Below are 23407 nucleotides of genomic sequence, written 5' to 3'. Positions count from 1 at the left end.
TAGAGAAAAACCTTTGAAATTCTTTAACAGCTGCATTTCATTATTATAAGTACTTTCTGAGAACAGAAACTTTTTCCTGGTGATAGGACTATGATAAGTCCTACAAATGGATGTCTGTAGGACATCTACAAATCATCTCTTCTCCCAAAGGTGTAATAGTAGTCTCTTGTCCAAAATTAAAAGTTGGAAATAGGATAGCTAAAAATAGCAAGTGTTGTTGTTGAAGTTAATCATCTGCTTAAGTACAGCCTTCCATGCATTGAATTAACTTTAATTATCTGTTTTCCTTAGTACATCTATCTGCAGACTTATTTCAAAGGACTGAAGTAAAGATCAACTTTCATGTAAACTTAATGTAGAAATGTATTTACTTTTCACACTTTGAAATTACCAAAACTGTTCAAACAAGAAAAGGTATTTGCTTCTTTGCTTCACACTTAATATTTACTTGGCTTTTCTATTTTTATTGCTAGCTAGCTTGCATAGTTAGTAAATGGGAAGTGCAGGAGATTACAAATGAGCCACTGTGTCTATGCAAATAGGAGTAAATGCAGTTAACTTTGAAACTGGCACCTTGATGCTGTGTTTGTGGGGGTTTATTTATTTATTTATTTGTGTGAAACTTGGGTTGAAACAGTTTAGCTGTGGATTGAGAGAATTACTTACATAGGAAGGCTATTTTAGTTTGAGTAGAAAATTAATCAAGCTTGTTATTTGTAGCAGTACCAAAGGATATTAAGTTAGCACTAGGAAGAGCAATATTTTTTGTCCCAATGGCATCGTGCAGGGTTCCACTGCTCAGTGTTCCGAGACTAATTAATCAGTAAGGGTGTCTAATTAAAAAGATGACTGTTCACCAGCTGCCACAGCAGGTTGGTTAATGGACTGAAACATTAGAGTATTTTTGTAGCAAATATTTGTGTTCAGAATGCTGTGTCTGTTTGTCCTAACTGAAAATGGGGGAGTTTATGCATTTACGTAGCGAGGAATAACTTGTATGTTCTCTGCCCAGTACAGTGGGGAGTGACCCATTTCATCAGAGCTCTGTTAAGCAGTGTGGTCACAAACAATGTGAGAGTATCAAGAGTAGCACGTAGCATGTGGGTTTCTTCTTGCAGCAGTTTTTCAAAAATGTGTCTATGAAGTGAAGCACTCATATTTCTAAATAGACTGCTATCCTGGACTACAGCCAAAGCTGGTATGACTACCATCTTTTCTTTTGATGTATGTGCTTATGGCAAATAGCCTACTGAAAATTATAAAGGTCCCCTCTTTTGCAAGAAAGCATCCTGAAATCTTTGAAGATGGTACCTTGCCCAGTTTGTGATTACAAATATTAGAAACACAGCATGCCTGTCTTTTTGCATGGAGCAAATTTCCCAGCAATAAAAGTTAAAAAGTTTTGGAAATGCTGATTGATTATATTTTTGTTGTTCTAGTATTTTCTTTGCATCTTTATTTGTTCTCTCTACTAATTAGGAATGGTGTCCCTTAACTTTTAGAGAGATTGGATATCAAGAATGATATAGCTATATGCTTATCAATTATAAAAGATCCTACTATATAAGGATCAATTGTCATCATTAAAAAAATTTGATTTTTTTCAGTTGACTAAAAAGAGAGATTACTAATACCTCTTTTATTGCTTTTTGAATGAGATACTTGGATATTCAGCAAAATAATTCTAGAGGAACTGATTACTTCAAGATGTATGTGCAACTTTTCCAGTTTCATATTTCTTTTAAATTCAGTATCTATAGGCAGTTTCTTAAGTCTTACTTTTCTCCACCTTTTCTGAAAGGGTAAGGATAGGATGACTTTTACTTAACTCTTCTCTTAACCTGAGATTGTTCATTTCATGGCAAGTAGATTCTTGATATTTTTATAATTTAATGTGGTTTGTAGAGAAAACATGCTGGTTGGATTGATAGGATGCCTCATTTTTGGTATAAGTTGAGCTGTTAGTGCTGACAGTTACAGTCTTCCACTTGTTTGAATTATTTTAGTGGTGCTGCATACTGTGGAATAATAAAGTGTATATCAACTGAAAATACTTATTAGAAATTAGTGAAAAAATATTGCCTCTGAAGAGCAGAAATTGACAGAATTTTAATTCTTTAAATAGCTTCCTTTAAATTCAGACTTCAGATAAAAGGTTTAGTTTATTATGAATATACCAAGGTACCTAGTTTCATAGTAAATGTTAATATTAGTCTTACAAACTCGGGAATAAAATGTCCCTAAGGTGAATTTAATTTGCCAAGTTCTGATTCATTTAGAGCTCATCTGGAGAAAATCTTTCAATTTTGTGTGCACAAAAGGGAAAATCTTGTGCTCATTTCATCTTCAAAGAAATTCTTCAATTTAATGACAGTGCTTTTCAGGAAAAAAAGGAGTAGCATCCATTAGTAATTTTTATTTTTATGTCATCTTAATTTTAACTTTTATGTACGATATTTGAGGTGGAAAATAATGCAAATAATATTTTTTTCAGGGCCTGCATAAAATTATAAAAAGTGCTGCCACATTAAGAATTTTCCTGCAATTTCTTTTCTGTACCTTATGATACTTATGTACTTATGATAGCACTAAAATGACACTCACGATACAATTCCTGGCTCTTGGGGCACTGTATGACCTACTGGCTCTAAAAGTCACATAAACTGACACGTTTGTTCTGAAGGGTAGAGTCCAAATGAGATTTGCATTTGCCCTCTTGGAGACTGCATTCCATTTTTTCTGTGTGAATTTATAATCTGTAATCTGCAAAAACAGGGGAGTATAGTTGCCCATCATTTCAAACAAAATGGCAAAACATTGGGTAGTATCAGTATTATGGTGTGAATAGGTTTAAATGATGGTTACTGGAAGAATTTATATTAAAATTGATTGTCTCATAGACTCCGGATGTGTGTGTATTGATGTAGATAAGTGTTTTGTTAGGTAGGATGGAACAGGGATGTCTCAGTGTCTCGCTATGTCTTTACAGTAGAGTGAGTGGTAATAGCTGGTAGTTCTGGTAAATGCTTGACACCTCAGAGCTTGTTTAAAAATCCATGATACTCCTATGTAGGTAAAACATTAATAGGTATCCAAGTTTAATTTGAATATTCGTTTGTTAATAGGTGTTCAGTTTTCCTGTAGCAGTAATGATGCTGATGCTGAAAGAGCAGCCATAGTAAGAAGACGTTTTAAATAATGGTATGCTACACCACCGAGTAAAATTGGATCATTTCTGAAGTTCTCTGCGGTGTGTGTTGTCTTTATGTAATGCATATTCATTCTGTGTGTATGCATCTATCTGTTAAAGAGTAGGGCACTGCTTAGATGAAGCAAATTGTTATGTATGTGGACCATTGCAAGAGAGCTACAATTCATGAGAGCTTTTTTTTTCAAAAAAACCAATCAACCTTCTCTTGGTATTACTTTCTCATCTAAAACTCATTTCTTCCTAACCATCCCCTGCTTTCAAACAAAGGTTGCATACCTGACATTCAGGAGGCTGCATTACTCAAGGGCTGGAGCTGTTGAAGGTGAGAGGAAGAGACAAAACGTGGGGTTTTGTATGTTACTGTAATGGAGCAGTTAGTATGAGAGGAATTAGGTGATGATATCTGTATAACATCCACATTCTAGAAATCAGAAGACTGCACTGAAAATCAGAGTAATTGGTTTTTAAATGTTTTGTTTGTAAGGCTAATGAATTCCTGTTATTGCACATGTAAATAAACAGTAATGTTAGTCTTCAAAAGAATTTCAGGCCAGCCTCAGTCTGACTTTGAAATAAGAAGGCCGTTTGTGTGTCACTGGGTTGCTGAACTGCTGTGTTGGCATGTGCAAGTGGCTTGCATATGCAAATGTAGTGACTCTATCTAAAAATTACTATGTCTCTTGAAAATCTGAATTACTAGCTGTAATTTGCAATTGGAATGGTTTGTGTCTAAATTAAAGCTGAGGGCAACTTCCTTGTAAATTCTGTTGTGTGATTTTTGAAAGGTTGTTTCAAACCATCAGGAACTGCTTTCTCTGAAAGCCCAATCTGGGGTCTTATACTTGCTTACACAGAAAAAGATGCAGAAGTCAGTCTTTAAAATAAGCAATATTGCCTGTGACTATTTTATGAAAGTTAACGTTTCAAAAATCTTAAATACACTTATTTAAGAGAGCAAACCACCTTTTCCTGACTCTTAATTGCTGGTTTCAATATGTTAATGTTTGATGCCATAAGAATTAAACAAAGTGCTCTAAATGCTTAGAGAAGAACACTAAGAATCAAAGGATCCAAAAGTATACTTTATATCTAGCTTTTTTTATTTCTCCAAAGAATCACAGTTGGTGTTTAAAGTCTCTTAAAATGCCTTTATTAACAACAGTACTGGTGGTCAACATTTTATTAAAGCACGTTTTACCATAGCAGTGTACAGCTAGCAATGGGCAATTCACAGTAATTGAAATAGTAACAAAACCAGAAAGGCTTGAGCTGTGTGTGTAGAACAATTAAAGCATAGGTAAGTGATGTATTCATCACTTAAATTCAAACTGGAATTTAATATGGGGTAAATTCTGATACCTTTTGCTACCTTAATTTATGTATGACTTCTTTTTGATTACAACCCCAAATGACATACGTTCTTTAGGATATTCTTCTAAGGGGCTGTGCTAGTATTCAGTACATTTTACAGTAATCACTTCAGAAGAGATGAGACACCTATAGGTCTTCATTACAGCCTGTATCCGTTAAACATTTTTTCCCTTTATAGTGATGCGTATGCTCATACCAATTAAGAGTAATTTCCCCTATCAGCAAGCAAATTTGCAGCTGCTGAGGTAAACTAATGAAAAGGAGATCAATTGCAGTCTGCTAGTGCATATAGTCTTTTCAGTAATCTTTTATGTAGGTTTCTGTGGGCATACTCAAATATTTTGGCAGCTAAGAATTCTTTTTCTTGTTGTGAATTTTCGTCAGTTGTTTTTTAAGCTGACAACTGAATATTGATGATAATGGAGCTTCACATTTTTTAATCATATGCTGCATATGACAAAGCCATCTTCATATGGCTGGTTTGTCTCAAAAGCAATCCAGTTTCAAAATACAACCTTTTTTTAACTAGGTAATACAATATACAGCCTGAATCTAAAACTAAATTGTTGTATACGGGGGGTGCGGTTTCAGGCTGTGCCTTATCCAGGCTGTGTGCTTGCCAGAAGAGGTTTCTTTTACTGTGTGTTCTGTCTCTTCGGTACACTCTATCTAGTGATTGCAAGGCTGATACATCACAGTAATTTGTAGATTTTTATTTAGAAAACTTCCTTGCCCCCATTTCTCTGTTACAGCAATGAGATTGATTTGCTGTGTAGCTGAGTTGTCACTAGGTGTGGTGTAAGGGGTGTGAGATGGGAGCGTACAGCTGGGGCAGGGCAGGAAGGACAGGTGAGACCATTTTTGAGGCAGCCTTCAGATAGCCTTAGTTAGGTTAATGTAACACTGCAGTCTAATTAAGTATGCTTCTTGTTACCTGTATGGCAAAGGAATTAGAGGTACCTTTTGGAACGATGCCACCTTTCTTTCATTAATTTGTAAATGTAATTTCAGAAAGCACTTAGGTTCTTTGTTCTCACACCTTCCAGGATTTCCTTTGCCTTTCTATGAAAATGCTTGCTCTCAAATTATTCTTTTATGGAAAATTGAAAATATAGAAACACATGTTAGGAGTAAAATGTGCCTGCAAATGTTAGAATAAATATTCTTTTGGAATGCTTTTATATATTCATTCATTCAGTGCAGAATGGCTATCCTGATATAACAAGAAATGTGACCCCCGGATGCTGAATGCAAGCAATGGATTTACATAGCTGTCAGTTAAGTGGAGTGATATTTGGACTGCTGCACATTTTCTTTGAACTCGGAGACTTACATTTCAGGCAACCATGCACTTGATTAAGTTTAGAATATTATACAATGAGGAAACTAATTTCATAGAAAGCTCAGAACAGCATGTCTTTTGTCTTCAGTAGCTGGTTGAGTCAGCAACAAACCTTGAAAATATGCAGCTTGGCTCCTTTAGCCTAAGCATTAGATTAAATACTTCTAAAACTTTGATTTAAAGCCTTGATATTCATATGTCTAAGATTTATCCTGACTGATGAAAAGTTACATATAGTGACTGTTGTACATGGAGTTTCCTTTGCAGAACCTGTTGACTTTGTCACAGATTCATTAGTTAATGTATTTTCCTACATTATTTGCATCTCTAGAAATACCTGTGGCTTCATGTGATGCTTAAGAGGGAATGAGTTAACTGTGTATGTAGCCTCAGGGATTAATACTGAGGCTTGGGAAGCAAAACTACAAAAATATACTTAAATTTGTCTGTGTTGTCCTTGCTGTGCTCCCTTGTGTGTTGTTTCAATTTCCAGTGTACATCTCTTGATTTTTGTGCTGCAGTAAGGAGTTAATCTGATTCTTTTCCCTTTAGCACAAGTGAAGGAGGAACCTGACTCTGATCTGTATTCTTGGCCATGCTACTGCTGCATGCTGAAGGCTCTCGTGGACTGGGCTGAGAGACTTCTCATATGGGTCAGAAAAGAGTTACGAGTAACACTAGGAACGTTGATTAACTGCAGTGAAGACAAAATACAAGGCACATACTGTGTTAAAATATTAGCTTACGCTGGGGTGCTAGCACATGCTATGTGTACATGGTTCCAGTGCAGATATTTCCAGTATAAGTTACTGTTTCTAGTCATACTTCTCTGAAGTATCTGTTAAATACTTTGCTTAGTATTAATTAAGGCTTATCTGAGTACGGGCTTTGGAACATTTCACAGTGCACACAGTTCTGTTAATTTTTTAATAAAAGTAGCAAATCTGACAAGTGTTGGATGGGAGATGGCAAGTTCTCTAAGATTGTTGTGGAAGTGCTTGTATAGCTAGGAGCCCTGTAATGATGATCAAGCATGTATCATTTAAATATGTTATGATCTTGTAATTATAGTCATTTTTATAATTCCATACATTTAAAGGGGCAGAACTCTGCTGGTTCAGGCAGATGAATTTTGGTATTCCCTGACTTTTCAGTACTTAATTTAAAATCATTAAGTAACTTTTAGTTATATAGTGCCTTTTGATCATTGTGATGACGGACATGAATACTGTCCTGCTGTTGTTTATTTTAATAATAAGCTGATATATTTTATGGATCTAGGTAAGGTCACCAGGACATTAATTACAGTGGCATAAGGTGTGTGTTTCTTGTTACTGACTGTGAGAACTTCGAATGACTAATTTTCTGTTCACCTTGATTTCCTCCCTTGTACTCTGTAGAGTTCTCTGAAACTTGTACTAATTGTGATCTCCAAAGCAGAATCCAAAAAAACCCAACCACTACTTGTCTTTGAAGCTCTTTCTAAAAATTGAGTCATAGACGTTACATTTTAAGCCAGCAGAATGTTTGATTATTCTACTTTTGACTGCTTTAAAATTCTAGTTGCCATAACAACTTTATTTCTTTATTTTTAGCACATCAGTTGCCATAACAATAAAATATAGCTTTTTGAATGTAACCATTTTTTCCTCACTTTTTTTGCTTTGTTTTATAAAGAATCTTCGGGGGGGGGGGGGGGGGCAGGGGCGGAGAGAGGAAATATAGCAAAGCTCTTCCCCTGTGAGCACTTTGGTTAGAACATAAGCTGAAAAATTTTTTTTTTTTAACCTAGCCTTATTCCATTTCTATGGCAGTTTTTTGACTACTGAGTATTTTCATAACTTATGCAGAAAAATTAATGCAAGTCACTGTATACAGCTTTTGTAGAAAATTGCTGTTGGAATTTAATTTTTATGTGTTGTAGTTAGTGTATTAGAAAACCATAACTGTTACAGAGTCATTTCCAATATCTTTATTTCATTACATGGACTGGCTATAAATAAGGTACAGGCAACTGCTACTGATACGGGAAGCATTTTCTTTATGCTATTGAAAGCTGTCCCTCTTTCTGTTTGTTTGGTTGTTTTCTTGTTCCTTACTGTAAGATTGCTTTAAAGATTACTGTTTAAATTTTGCAGCAAGTAACTCCATTTTTGTCATGTCATTCGTTATCTTACATTTCATTATAAGTATGAGAACTACTTATGCTCAGTTTGTTCCTGCAGCAGACATTACACACATGCTGGGAAGGAAGGTGTTCAGGAAACATGCTGCGTGCCTTTTCAGGCCAAATTAATTCTAGTGGCCATATAAAAATGACAGCCACTAGCATCCTATGCAAACATAGCAGGTAGGACCCAGTGCTTCCATTTCTTCCTGTATGGCCCTTCCTAGGCATATTGTCAATTAGTTAGAGGCCAGTAGTTAGTTCAGTGTGTTGATATGCCGAGTTTTGGGAAGTTATATGTGATATATCTTAAAAATCTATGAATTAAGAGATTGATATCTAGCTTCAAACCATAATTTTCAGCAGAGGGGGAAGGTTTGTGTGTGAATTTAATATTGGTGAAAGAAGTTGGACTTAGTCTATAGACTTGACTTCTATGTTCCCTGATAGTGTCCTTTCCAAAAGGACTTGTAGAATCTCTCAAAAATGCTGTCTTTAGATTTAACCTATTTTTAGTGCTGATAAAGTATATGTTTAATTTCATTTTTTTTCATACAGATGGCAAATAATGTCAGGTTTGGTATTTCTTTTTGAACAAAAAAGATAATTTCTCAGCTCATGTAACATTTTATATGTGCCGATTTCTAGCTATAAATATAAACGTCCTCTGTATCTGATACAATCAAACTAAGTTAAGACAAAATTTGATAGTTATTGGAAGTTGAATGTATTTAGATGTTATTAATCTTGAAACATGGTTATGAGATGTGAGATGACTTTATAAATTTTAATTAGCTAATTTTTAACTCTGGGGAAAAAATAAATCAGTAACTCTTGCTTTCAGAGGCATTTTCCACACATCTATCATTGCCGGGTTCCATGTCTGTGAGTTAGCCAGGAGCCTACTTCAGCTGCTATTGTTTGCAAAATTTTCCCTCTAGACCGTTCTTTGTAGGAAGCTATTCCTGGTCCTTTCTCATATATGGTTATTGATGCGAGCGTGCGCTGATATAGACTCCATGCTGTAAGAGGATATAAGTGATACCTCTTCAGCAGTTCCAGCTGGGAGGAAAATTTGGTCTAAATGAAGCTGAGCTTAAAATCCATAAAAAGAAATTGTGCCACGCTTCGGTTTAGAAATAGTTTTCATGCCATATCCTTTCCATGTTCCCCTTTTCCATTTCTTCACAAAAGTGGTAGAATAGTAATACTGAGTAACACTTTGTTTAAAGATAGTCTTCTAAAATTCACAATTTACTTCGATTGTTTTCAGCTTTATTGTTCTCAGGAAATAGTGGAATTGGATTTACTAGTCCAAATTTGGGGTCAGTACCACCTGCTCCTCAGTAGATCTTGCACCAAAATAAATAGTGAATCTTTAGTTCTTAACTGATTTTTGTCTACATCAACAGTTGAAGCTATGACTTTTTCTACTAAATGATTCTAGTTGTTTGCTGTTTTTCTGAGCCACCTCTTGTCTCCTTGAGGAAGCACTATTTTTAAAAATCTATTAAAGGAAAAGTTTAGGGTGGAATGTGCCAATGATATACGCAAATAAAAAATACATTGTCCATGTGACTAGGCACATGTTTCCAGTCAGCCCGTCTAGATTAGACTAGATGCTCTGGGAGAATGTACTGTGACCATTTAACCTAAGCTGCATCCATGAAAAGTGGATTTGAATCTGATTCTGACATGCATCTGTGAATTTGTCGTGTACTGGTAGCTGCCAGTTCACAATATTTAGAAAAGAGAATTAGACTGAAGTGGATAATTCTGAAAGCTTTAAACTATTTTTGAGAAGAAGATAAATTATGCACACAAATGCTCTCTGTGTTGTAGCTTTCAGCACAGATTAAAAGTAAGTTGCCAAAGGTTACAGTGGGGAGTTTTTGTCACACAGGTTTGCTGTTGTGATGTTCAGAAGTACGGTACTGAGAAGGAGAAGGATTTGGAAGCGCATGCAGTGTTGGTTGTACAGTAGTTTATGGATGTGTGGCCTTGGCATTGAGTTCTGAGGAATGCTTTGATATGAAATAGAGGTGATGCTCTTGGGAGAATTTAAAGAAATAATATTGGGTGCAGCTGGTTTTGTTTGTCTGTCTGTTTTTAAAAAGCAATGAAGAACAGAAACCACATTTGTATGCACCTCAACTTTATTCTTTGGTGCATCCAAACTTGTGATTTTGAAAGACTGGCAGATGTATATGGTTTTGATCCATGTGTTCGTATATTAGTAGTTGCTTTTGCCCAGGCCTTAGAACTTGGCTTCCTAATCAAGGCTACAATAAATTATTCATAATTCGAACTCATTAAATCAAAATTGGTTGCCTTTTAAAAGGTCATGCTGTAGTTCAAGAGAACTCTTCGGCTTGCAGTATGTGAAAAATCAAAGTAGGTGATCATAGTGTTTGGGATTTTTTTTTTTTAGTAGCCTTAAAATCTGTTATTCTAGCTCTGCTGAAATGGATTTACTACTAATACTGACGGAGCTTATACTTCTGCCCAGTCAGCTGGAATCCTTTTGAACATACACTTTCTTGGTGCCCAGTCGTGATATGCTTTTAGAATACCAATATCTATGGAATGTAATTCCTGGCTTGTTAAAGACAAAAGTATTAGTAAAAACACAACTATGTCAAAACATCCCTCTAAAAAGTTTAAACGAATGCAGTATTAAAATAATAATTTAAGTATTATTTTAAAATACGAGAAATGATTCCCACAGGAAAAGAAAGGGTAATACTACCTGCACTGTTCATACTATTCTCTACATTTCAGTATTTCTTCATTTACAGTTCTCTTAATTGCTATCTTTTGTCTTGTGATTTAACAGGTGAAAATTTTAATCGTCTCTTGAAAGCAGTGTAATTAATAGCTAGTTCATTTCCATTCACTCTAATGTACTTCCATGCATAAAGGCGATGTTTTATGTTAGGATAGCTGCATGGATAGGACACGGGTTTGTTATGGTACTTGAAATGCAGAGGGACAATTTTGAATGAAATGCATGTTTTTTTAGACTGTCAGTATGCTTTCACAAACCACTAACAAAACATTAGTCACAAAATCAAAAGCAGGAGCTAAAGGAAAAGCAATACAAATAACAGCGCCCGTCATTGGGATGCCCAGAGCAGTGATAGGTAGAAAGCCTGTGTTCTTTTGCCAGTATACTTTCTTTTTAAGCTACTGCTAGTTTAAGGACAGATGGATTCATTTTAGCGGCAGCCACGTGACCCTGTCAGAGGGCATATGTCTTAATTTTTTGCTTTTTATACGATCCTAAGACACTTTTGTAATGTTTCCGTTGTCCGTTTTCATGCATTTGGGGGCTTTTCTTATCATGTGGGCTCAGTTAGTAAATAGCATCCTTATGTAGCTTAAGTGCTGTTTTTTAATGCAAATGCTATGTTTAATTCCTGAAAATGCTAATTATCACCATTCATTAGACTTCACAGCATTTCCCTGAAGTAAATTCACTTCTTGATAGATTATTGCACGGTGTTTTATTTCTATTGATTTGAGGCACAGAAGTTTGGTGGTATTTGTCACTCTGAATTGAGCTTGTAAAATGAATTCCATTTGTCACAGGAGCACCAATATAATCTTGAGGGAAGCTCCTCCCAAAGAAAAATGTTCTTTAATGTAAAATTCAGAAAAGTAACCATCTAATCCATGAGATCCCATGTAGTAATGTTTAAAGGGAGATTGTAGCAATTTACTCCGAAAACTTGCTTAGTATTTATTAAATACATGAATAACGTTAGTAGCTAATTTAAAAGTTTCAAACTTAAGACGTGTTCGATGTAATCGTACTGAAATCGTAATCGATTGATGAAATCGATGTAATCGTAAATGAAAGGACTGCACAATAAACTTGCAAATTTGAATGCCCATCTTTCTCTACTGATCCACTACAGCACAGAAAAAAAACCCAACTTTTTTTTTGCCAATTTCTTGTTCTGCATCACAGCATCCTAATTACCTAACATTTATATGATACTGGCTAATATTTACCTCATTAGAAATAGTATGGGAAAAGGACTGGGGCTGTGAGTCCAGCAGAGGAGCAGGCTGAAACAGAGCCTGCTGCAGTAGTAGTAAAAGGGAAAGCGATCACTAGCTCCCTTCCACATACCCCACATACCTTGACCATTTAGAAAGCTACTGTCCCCTTCCAGCCTCTTACCTGAACTTCCCCCACCCTCCACTCCAAATTATACCAGCCCCTTCCTTCTTCCTCACCTTATAGAACCTACTCTGTTGCTGCCATCAAATTCAGTTTTGCCTCTGATGCAGAAAAGGTTTATGTAGGCTTTGGGGAAAATTTTTTCCTGTAACAGTGAGGTAGGTGCTCCACAAGAGCATCTGCATTTCAAAAATGTAGCTGTGTAACTCGTATCACTTGATCTTTTTTGCAGTCACTGGAGTATGTGGGCCATAGCATTATAAAATGATTTATGGCATTCTTTATGATCATGGGGTGGGAGGGAGAAGGAAAGGAAACTGATCTGTGATAGCAAAACTGATAAATGAGACTATCAGGTGGAGAAATATTTCATGGGTTTAAACTTTCTACAAGATACTGTAGTTTCCTTGAGAACTAACACTTTTGGGTTTTTACCACTGGCCCAAGCTTGTTTAGTCTTGGCGATGATGGAGACAAACTGCAACAAGAAAAATTCTGAGCTGATACTGGGAGTCACAGTGAGAGTGGTCAAACATTGGATCAGGGGTCCACGCAAACTATGAAAACTCCAACCTTGGAAATGCTCACAACTCAGCTAGATAGGACCCAGAGCAACCTGGCCTAAATTTGGCCTTGGACCTGACTTTGAAGTTGGCCTTGCTTTGAGCAAGGGTGTTGATATCCAGGGGTGCCTTCCAACATAAAGTGTTTAAGAAGTCTAAGATTATTTTGAGAAAAAATAATGCTTTTATACATATATATGTATACCTTTTATATCTCATATTTTATGCCTGTACTCAGGTGAAAATGTCTGTGTAAGAGCTCTTCATGGCAGTTTTTTAAATAGACAACTGTAGTGGGTGGATTTGGGGAAGAGGCTTTATATTCCAAATAACAAATAAAACTGATTTCTGCCTTAAATACAGCACCAATATGACTTCAGAGAGCAACTTCAAACATTAGTCTGATGTAAAAAAAAACAAATCACGTACGCACAAACAAAATTTTTAAGGCAACTACTGATTTTTCTTCCTCCTCTCCCTCTTTAAGCTGCACTACACGCTGCAAGCTTTATAGAACAGAATTTTTGTGGAGGCATTAAAAACAAACCCGGGGTGTCCATAGGATGTGGTGGACAAGTAAATGCCAGAGGTAGTTAAGATAAAAATAAAGCAAACTGAAGAAACACATTTGTTATACAGGCGAAGGAGAAAGTGGATAAAAGAAAATGATACTTTAAAAAAAAAAAAAGAGTTGGGCAGAAGAAAAGAAGATAAGGAGCTGGTATGTATATCAATATTGTCATTCAGATCTGCATCTAAGTAAATAACTATTATGTTCCTTATCCCACACTCTCAGCTGCATCTCCCTGCTCTAATCAATGCCTTTTAAAAAGATTTTACAGAAATTATTGTTGTCCATTTAATCCAGCTGACCATCCAATATTTTAACAAAGAGAGTCCTGAAAGACTTCAAACTAGAAATGAGTGGTGTGACTGAGATGCTTCTTTGTGCATTGCAGGAATTGCTTCCATCAGTCCTGTTGCCTTACAAAAAAAGATTTAGAAAACAGATATTCCTATTCCTTTCCAAATAGAAGCAATGAGTAATTGTTTCCTTGCTTGGAGCTTCTAGATCTACCTCTGTATGGACTTGTTCTGTCTGAGCAGCTTTATCTCGCTTCCTTACAGGGTCACGCACATCACTACTGCTTTCACAGGCTTTCTTTTCGTACACAAAGCTCGAGCTCCTACCACATCTCCTCTGTTTTCAGCAGGATCAGATGGTGTGAGTCTTCTGTTTTAGATGGTAACTTCTGTTGTTTCTAGCTGATGTAATTCATAAAGAAGGTGTGGAATTGCTCCTTCTATTCAGCTTGAAGAAGAGTGCTTAGTCCTTCTGCTGGACATAACCAGCTATGGAATTTATGCACCATGTAAAATACTGCCTTGGTGACAGCCATTAAATTCTTCCACTATAACTGTTTTCTCTTTCTCACTTCCATTTCTTTACATGCAAATAAAAAAAAATAATCCTGAAGCACATTCTGTTTAAAACTGAAGTCCGTGTTATGTCTCTGATCTACAGATAGAAAACTTTTTCCATATAGCTTTTTAATGTGCTGCCTCTGATATAACCTTCCAGTATTGCCACATCTTGTCAAATTCTGTCCGTAATTGCATAGTTTTGTCAGGACTAGCTGATTTCTCCTTTAATTTTCACTTTCCTCCAAATATACGTAAAATACAGTACAAGTTAGTGCAGTCAGTCTGTTGCAGTTTGCACTGCTGCTGCTTAGCAAATGCCACTGGGAGTTGGGCTCTGGGAGTAGCTGAGGTGATAAAGCCACTGGCAGCTTGCAGCGTAACTTTTTTTTTTTCGGTGGTGAAGGAAGCCTGCTTATATTTCCACAAAGAAAGAAATCCAACTTCCTTACTTTTGAATCACTTTGTCCCTTTAATTATAATTCATGAAAGGGAAGCATTTTACCTGCATTGAAAACCAACCAGCAGAGGTTGCCATTGATTTTTCTCTTACCTGCTTAGCAGTATCTGGATTTCTTGTACAAGACCTGAAATATTTGGCTGACATGAGTGCTTGTTATCAGAGTTCGGTACTCTGAGCACACAGTAATAGGCAGTGCAGTTTTGTACATCAGCTGGATCTGACCTGTGAGCAAGGTGACTTAGTGGTCACCGTAACATTTGGAAGCTTTATCCACTTGTATCGAGCAGAATGCACTGAGCATGTAGTTTCTATGGTCTGCTTAATTTTAGGCTTTACATCTACTTATCTAACGTGCCCTCGTGTCTTTGAGACTTTCTGACATCCATCTTAAGATGTTTTGGCCCTTTGTTTCTCTGGTGCCCACCACAAACTGGCCCAGGGAGGGGAGGGAGAAGTACTGGTTGCTGCCATGCCTGTGCACACCGTTTTTCGTTCTCCTCCTCCTCTCCCACAGGAGGAATAGGAAGAGGAAGAATAAAAATTGCTTCCTATTGTTCCGCCCGTGGTATGGATAGCTATGGCTTACAGCTGTACTCGGGGACTAAATTTAGTCATTAAATCTGTTGTTGCAGCCATTTACAGTTCTGAGGTATTGGAGCGATTTTAATTTTTTTCTTCAATCCTTCGATGGAAGAATTTGGAATTATCACATGCCATTATTGCAAACCACTCTCACACTGCTGCATTTTATGCTGCTTCACATTTCTACAGACTTGTCATTCAGCCTTGAATATTTGCTCCAGGCTATACTCGAAATACAAGATGTTAACCCAGGAGCAGCTTATTAAAATGTTGCCTGTGGCTTGCCTTGGTACTAAAAGAATTTAAATCACTGTAGTTTCTAATGACTTAGTTTGTTAAAGCCCCCGATACCATTCTTGACACGTGTATTTTGCTGATCTACAGCCCAAAATACTGTTTTGTGGTTGGTATTTCAGTATCTAAATGTGCTGTTTCTCTCTGTGTCTAAGGACGTATGGAGTGCCAATGTAAGATAACTTTGATCATTGTACTTCTGTTACTGGTTTTATTTTTAGGAAGCATGAAGTAAACAGTACTTCTGAGTCCTTAATCAGGGAATAACAGCATCCATTTGCATGAAGAGAGATCAGTTAATTGGGTTAAAAAGTCTGTGCTTTGAAAAATAATGTTACTCACAAGTATTTGTATTAAAACCGATGTTTGCAATCGGTTGGAGCAATTAAAAATTGGTACAGTATTGAAAACAGTTGCAGATGAGTTTTAAAATCTGCCTTAAGCATGAAAAGACCTAATTTTTAGCGGCCTGTAATTTTGTCTTTTAAGCAGGACAAAATTTGTGTCAAACCATGGCAAATATACATTGTCTGTAAATGTTTAGCTTTGTAAAGTAAGAGATGCATATGAAATTAGTAATCTGAGAATAACTCTTAATAAACATTTTTAGTTAGGCAGTGATGGCGGTTTCTAAAATAACTTACACAGCTATAGTCAGTTGGGTGGGACTGATTTAAACGTTTGGTTGTTTTTTCTTTTTTTGAGGGGGGGTGGTGGTGGTGTATATCCTGTGGACTTCAAACATTATTTAATTCGTTGGCATTCAGTGCGGTTTGTCCGCACTGATCCGGAGTTCAGCAGTTTGAACGAGCAAGTCGCACACTGCCGAACTTGCACCGAGCAAACCCCCCGGCTGCTTTCACTCTCAAGCCGTCTCCTGGCCGTACGAAGGTCAATGAGCTTCGCGCGGTAAGTACCCGCTCCTCGCCGGCGGCCACCACAGCCGTGCCGCAGCCCTTCCCCGCCGGAGCAGCCCCGCGGCCGGGCTCCGGGCGCTCGGAGCGGCCCCGCGGCTGCCGGCCGGGGCCGGGGCCGGGGCCGGGTCCCGCGGGCCGGGCGCGGCGGTGCCCCCGCCGCCGTTCCGTTCCCCTGCCGCGCTGCGGGGGGCGCCGCCGGCCCGGCCCGGCCGCCGTTACCTAGTGACAGCGGCGCGGCGCGGCCATTGGCTGCGGGCCGGGGGGCCGGGGGAGCCAGTCACCTTTCCAGCGCCCGGCTCGTCTGCATCGGCTGGGGAGGAGGAGGAGGAGGAGGAGGAGCGGACTCAGGTGCAAGCAGTAATTTCAAGGGGGAAGGAGAGAAATAGCGACAGAAGCTCTAGCAGCACCACAATAACTAGGACTCCCCTGTCAAGCAGTTCATCGTAGCGGCTGATAAGGATGTGTGTAGGTGAGAAAGATTGCTATATTGCTTTAACAAAGAATTAGAGAAAGTAGTAATTTTGTACGTGCTCTGTTGCTTATAGACGAAGGGAGTGAATAGCCGGAAATATTCTGGGATGTTATAAAATCAAAAGGACTTTCTGTACAGCGTGGCAATGCACGACAGGAAATTAACTCCAAAAAGAATGCTTTCTCTCAAACTGCTGCAACAGAATTGAGAATTTTTCTTTTCCAGTATCTGAAATTCCTCCTGAAGACACAGCAAGGACTATCAAAATCATCAGAGAGATTCTGGTCCTTTTAAAGAGACTTAAAGCAAATGCCAGCGTAATATCTGAATGACCTTGGAGATCATTTTATGTGGATTCATTAATTCTCACTGCCAGTCTTCTAGTCTCAGGAACTCAAGGATTAAAGATGGTTTTAACATTTTAGGGGCCTTTCAAAAAGCAAGATTGTATACAATTAATTACCTGCCTAATGATTCTTGAACTAATCAAGCATTTACTTAAAACTGAACACAGAAGATGCTTTCTTTTAACATTTGCTTTCTCCATAACTGCGAGTAAAATGAACAAGGTAATGTCCTGCAATTAGAAGAACTTTTTTTTTAAAGCAACTATTTATTATGCTGATCATCTAATAAATATAGAAACCCTAAAACTACATAGAAGGTGAAGCTGAATAACAGAATAATGGAGTAGTAAACAATGGCAGCTTTTCTAGTCAAATCAGCATTTCATTAGCTTCACAGCAGAATGCAGATGGAAGTTTCTGTTCTCGTTGTATGGGGGTTTGTGAAATGATTCAGGTGTAGCTACAGAGGTGAGCAATATAATGGATATACCTATGAACTCCTGGGTACTGATCCACTGTAGCAGATACTGCAGAGTTTCCAAAGATGATTATTTTAAATTACCATTGCTGAAATTAAATGCAAAAGGATTTATTTTGCCTGTGGGGACCTTGAATTATGCTTCTGGCATTAATAATTGTAATGGACTATAACTGTTTGAAGGAATTGTGAATATTGACATAAGTCTCCAAATTCTATTCTTAAATTATTTTCATTTTTAAATGAATAGACACGATCTTCTTCATTGTATGCGAGATGTATGTTTTCTTTCTTGGGAGTCAGAGGACAAATCTGCCTTGTCCCCCACCCGACTCCCTCCAAATAAAATTCATTATTCATACCCGAACAGTGGTGAGTCTATTGGAATTAACCTTGACAAAAATGTTTTCCTTACCTTTACAATGAATAGCATGGATAAGACGGAGTACCATCTCTCCTGAATGGAGCCAGAAAAGACAGCATTAGATGATGAACTTTTTCCTTTACTCTCCAATCAGTCTGTGATTTAAATTGAGACATTAAAAAGATTATCTCCAGTAACTGCTGGTCCAGGAAACCTGAGCTGTACTGAGGTTCCTCCTTCCCTTCCTCCCCCTCACCCCATTATATTCCAAAGTAAATGACTTTCTCAGGAAAACAAGCAGTCAGACATTCCCCTTCTCCTTCCCTGGGAAATGAACGTGTCTCTTCAGTTTTTATTTCCATATTTCACAGTACCTGTTTGTTTTAGAAGTGCCTTGTGTTTGCTAAGGATTGGTCAAGAGCACTGGAGGAGCTGATCAGTGGCCTTTCTCTTTCTGGCTTTTTTTGGGTTTGTTTTTGTTTTGTTGGTTTTTTTTTCCTTTTCTTTCTTTCTTTCTCTTTTTCTTTCTTTCTTTTTTTCTTTGTTTCCTTAAAGCTAAGGTATGCCAGAGGTGATGCACTGATGCTGAAGAGGCATCAACAGCTATGGGACTGTAATCCTCTCAAATGTAAGCACTGGCAGTGTCTACAAAGAGAGATCGTGAGACGCTGAAGCAGAGTTTAGCTGCTGTTAAGCAGGTCATCTGTTCACTAAGGCTCAGATTGCAGTGTTCCCTAATCACAAAACATGAACCAGTCCCGATGGATTGAATGGAGGACTCTGAATATGAGCAGTAGTGTTATGAACATATCTGAGCATCTCTCCTGCCCTCTTGGATTTGGTCACTACAATGCAGTTGACATCTGTATCCTTGAGACAGTTGTTATTGTCTTGCTAACGTTTTTAATTATTGCGGGTAACTTAACCGTGATATTTGTTTTTCACTGTGCTCCACTTCTGCATCATTATACCACCAGCTATTTTATTCAGACCATGGCCTATGCTGATCTTTTTGTTGGAGTTAGCTGCTTGGTTCCTACTTTGTCACTGCTCCACTACTCGACAGGTGTCCACGAGTCCTTGACTTGTCAAGTTTTTGGATATATCATCTCTGTGCTCAAAAGCGTATCTATGGCATGTCTTGCTTGCATCAGTGTGGATCGCTATCTCGCTATAACAAAGCCTCTCTCCTATAATCAACTGGTCACACCTTGTCGCTTGAGAATCTGCATCATTTTGATCTGGATATACTCTTGTCTGATCTTCTTGCCTTCCTTTTTTGGTTGGGGAAAACCTGGTTACCATGGAGATATTTTTGAATGGTGTGCTACCTCCTGGCTAACTAATGCCTATTTTACTGGCTTTATCGTGTGCTTACTATACGCTCCTGCTGCCTTTGTCATATGTTTCACATATTTCCACATCTTTAAAATTTGCCGGCAGCACACCAAAGAGATAAATGATCGGAGGGCTCGATTTCCTAGCCACGAAGTGGATGCTGCTGGGGAGACTGGGCACAGCCCTGATCGCCGCTATGCCATGGTTTTGTTTCGGATAACCAGTGTGTTCTACATGCTGTGGCTCCCCTATATCATATACTTTCTGCTGGAGAGCTCTAGGGTGTTGGAAAACCCAGCACTTTCGTTCTTAACAACATGGCTTGCTATAAGCAATAGTTTCTGCAACTGTGTGATATATAGCCTCTCTAACAGCGTTTTCAGGCTGGGACTGCGGAGACTGTCAGAGACAATATGTTCATCTTGTATGTGTTTAAAAGACAGGGATGTACGGGACCCTAAACCAAGAAAACGGGCTAATTCCTGCTCCATTTAAAGAAAACTGGCGCATGTAATCAAATGTGGAGTTTTGATAGTATTTGCTGTATCTGGAAACTTGCCAGAAGAGAAATGTTTACTTGAATAGCTTGCTATGATGTTAGAGTGAGTTTAAAAGTGATTGTGGAAAAGGCTGCTGTAAGAGGGGTCACTGAGCTCGAATATAGCTCTTATGAAATTGTGAGGAGAGCAATTCGACAGAGACAATGAAGAAAGTCAGAACTAAAAATCTTCCAAAGGGCATGAAATAACTACCACATCAGAGGAGATTCCTCATAAAATAAGTTAGTTACTACCTTATATTTTTCCCCTTGTAGAAAAGTTGTCTTACTATCTTTGTGTCAGAATATACTGTAGCCTTCTGAATTTAAATATATTTAAGAGGAAACAATCAACAACACAGTAAGTGGCTATCCGTAAATTATATACCTGAGGACTATAGTAGATATTGCAGATTAATAATCAGCTCTATCTCTGCTCACATCTTGTACAATTTTCAGTTGTACAAACAATCCGCAATGCATAAAACTTACACTGGGCATGATGCTTTTGGATAAAATGGCACATTTTGGTACAACTTTCACAGCAGCTCTCCCTCTCATTTCCCCTTTTTTCCATACTGTGCATCCCTAGATTCCATCGTGTCCAAGTGGTTTAGTTTGAGGGCACTGACGAGGTAAACTGAGTGTCAAACCATTCTTCCTGCAGAAAGCAATAGCCCTTCCTGGCTGGCTGAGTAACTGCAGCTGCCCATGTACAATGACTTCTTCAATCTTTCATTCTCTTGATCCTGTTAAATTAGCACACAGTATCAATGTAGTGTCCTTTAGGGTGTACTAAAGCTTTTCCTTTATTGGCTACACAGATAATCCTAACGCAGATATGATAATCGCACACAGCAGTGTGCATCACTGCTTAGAAAATTAAAACTAACTAACCCTTTTCTTTGGGAAGTCTAAATAGCTTACTGTTGTAGCTGTCAATCCGTTGTGTGAACCTAGCTTGCACACACTGTATTTTTTTTAGAGAAAACGTAAATTGTGGTCTGTGCCTGATGTTTTCATAGCACATGGAATAGATCAATGCTACAGGATTAAAAAATTACACTTGCTTTAAGAGAAGTACTTCTGTGCAGTTGTTGAATAGCTGTTTGTTAGACAGGTGTTCTTGGAGGAGGAGAACAAGACAGTTTAGTATTAAATACAGTCAAAGAGCTTCAGTATTTCCTTTTGTACTGAACTGATTTTCAGGTCCACTGATGAAATCTTTTTTATTTTGCAAGGGCGCACATTAGGTTTGTGTAATAAATTGCCAGGGGTTCAGATGCATGCCAATCAATAAAATATTTAAATTATTATTTTGAACCAAATGTAATTTTCTTAGATGGTTATTGGCTTTTAAAAAAGGCCCAATTAGTGATTATTGGTGCCTTTTAACACTGCACTATTATTCCTTCTTTCACCAAAATGCATATGTAAAGATCGTGCCTATTACTTTTTGTAATGGAAGCTAACCACGCTTGCACACTTGTGGTTTGACTCTAGATCTCCCTTAATTATGTATTCTTTGTTCTGTTGAGGAGGTTCTGAACCCCTGTATGTTTTTTAAACCTGTAAGAAAGTTGAAACAATGGAATAAAGTAGTATTATGTATATCAAAACCCGCGTTGGCTTTAGTTCCCTGATGTTATGCTCCATTCTCTGTGAAAGTTCTTTTGGGTTAGGACTCAAGAGTGAACGATTTAAAATCCAAACCTCAAAGCTGCTTACTTGCCATCTTAAACGTTTATATACTGGTTTCTAGCATTGCACAATCTTTAAAGCAGATTGAAATATGACTTGAAACATTCCTCTAGCTAAGCTGAGCTGTTGCTGACAATTAGCGCTGATAGATGTTATGGAAAAATGAGTAGTAGTCTTTGCACATATCTTGTAATGCTCCATGCCTACAGGAATGTGTCTGCTGCCTTCTTTTGAAAAGTTGCTATTTGTTTTGGAAGGCTCTTTTTGGCTGACTGCTGCTCTCTAAGGTTGTGTAACCCTGCATCTTCATACAAACGCGACTTGGATTCCTTTTCTTTTGTCATTATTTTGTCATTGCTTCCTTTTTAGTAGGTCCTCAGTGTGCAAGACTTAGACAAGGAACAATGAAACATCTCATTTCTTACAACTCATGGGGTTGGTTTCATACCAATAAAGTAGTTTTATATCTGTGCTCCAGAGCTGGCCACTTACTGCTTCTAGTTTTTGTTGGCATTCCTGGTAAGAAGTTTCTATGGAACCTCCTGAAATTCAAGAAAAGTTCTAGAAAATGCTTGAACTAACCTTTTATTAAACACAGCCTGGAGGCAGCAGATGCATTGTTAGCATGGTACTGTAGCTACAAATATGTAGAAATAAACAAGCTAACTCATTTGTATCGGTAGTGCCTTAGTTGAACCCTGCTTGTATAACTTCAACAAATGGAGTTCATATACAGCAACTTGAAGCTTTATTGCCTGCAAACGGTAGGTCAGGAGAGCTTCACTTCAGAGGCTGCAGCACAAGGTTTACTCACCAGCCCACCAGCTTCTTGCCTTAAAGGGCAGAGTGAGCAATACTTTTTTCTCTGCCATTGTGTTGAGCTTGTGGAGTTGTCAGGCAGGACTGAGGATTTCCTTTTTCCTCAGCCTGTCCTTGGAGGGAGAGAATATAGTAGAAATCCAATGCCCTGCAAACAAATTGTAGGTTCCTAGGTTCTTTGCCCTTTTTTGGGGGGGTCGTTTCTTAAACATTGGCTTAACATTGTTGGTGCAAGAATGCTAATTTGCTTATCCGGACCCTGAATTTCAGTTGCTGTAAAGTCACACTTCAACCTGGTCTTTGTAAATCCGAGTCTTCTGGTCTCTGGGAATCTGTCAAATTAAACATCCTCAGCAGAGTTAAAGACTGCGTTTCTTCTTGCTGTTTGCAAGATGACAGGATTTGACCTGGTGGTCAGTCACATGAATTTTTAAATTTAGCACGTGTGTTTCATTTTTTGAAAGTATTTTCTAAACTCATGATTTAGAATTTTATTTGAGGGAGGTTTGTTATTGTTTTACTAATGCTGTCTGAGGATTCCAGCTGGTGCTAAATTTCCTTTCAAAATTATAAGGCTGGATGTTTTTAATGGATAAAAAAAGTCCAATAGAAATTCCAGTCACCCAGTCTGTCACTTTTGATTTTCATTCTGTCATTATATAATGTCTCATGTTCTTGTATGAAAATGTGATTAAAGAATTAGACTTTTAAAGCTGGCATCTGGAGTACATATTCCACTTTCATGTGCCTAAAGATCTTTATGATTTATGAAATACCTAGTAAATAGGTGACCAGATACTAACTAAAGAAATGGACAGGAAAAAATCAT

At 37.8% G+C, this 23407-nt stretch overlaps 2 protein-coding genes across 8 annotated transcripts in view; both read left to right on the top strand.

Moving 5' to 3' along the window:
- The window catches only part of RABGAP1L (RAB GTPase activating protein 1 like), a 254532-nt gene that overhangs the window by 66379 nt on the left and 164746 nt on the right, over nucleotides 1–23407 (top strand). The window lies entirely within an intron of this gene.
- GPR52 (G protein-coupled receptor 52) lies at nucleotides 18930–20015 on the top strand. The gene has a single exon (XM_072868361.1). It carries the CDS (start codon nucleotides 18930–18932, stop codon nucleotides 20013–20015), a length of 1086 nt encoding a protein of 361 aa, XP_072724462.1.

Source organism: Ciconia boyciana, chromosome 7 (assembly GCF_034638445.1).
Source record: "Ciconia boyciana chromosome 7, ASM3463844v1, whole genome shotgun sequence".
Lineage (NCBI taxonomy): Eukaryota > Metazoa > Chordata > Aves > Ciconiiformes > Ciconiidae > Ciconia > Ciconia boyciana.
Note: the sequence above shows the minus strand (reverse complement) of the source record. Positions and strands in the feature narration are given on the sequence as shown.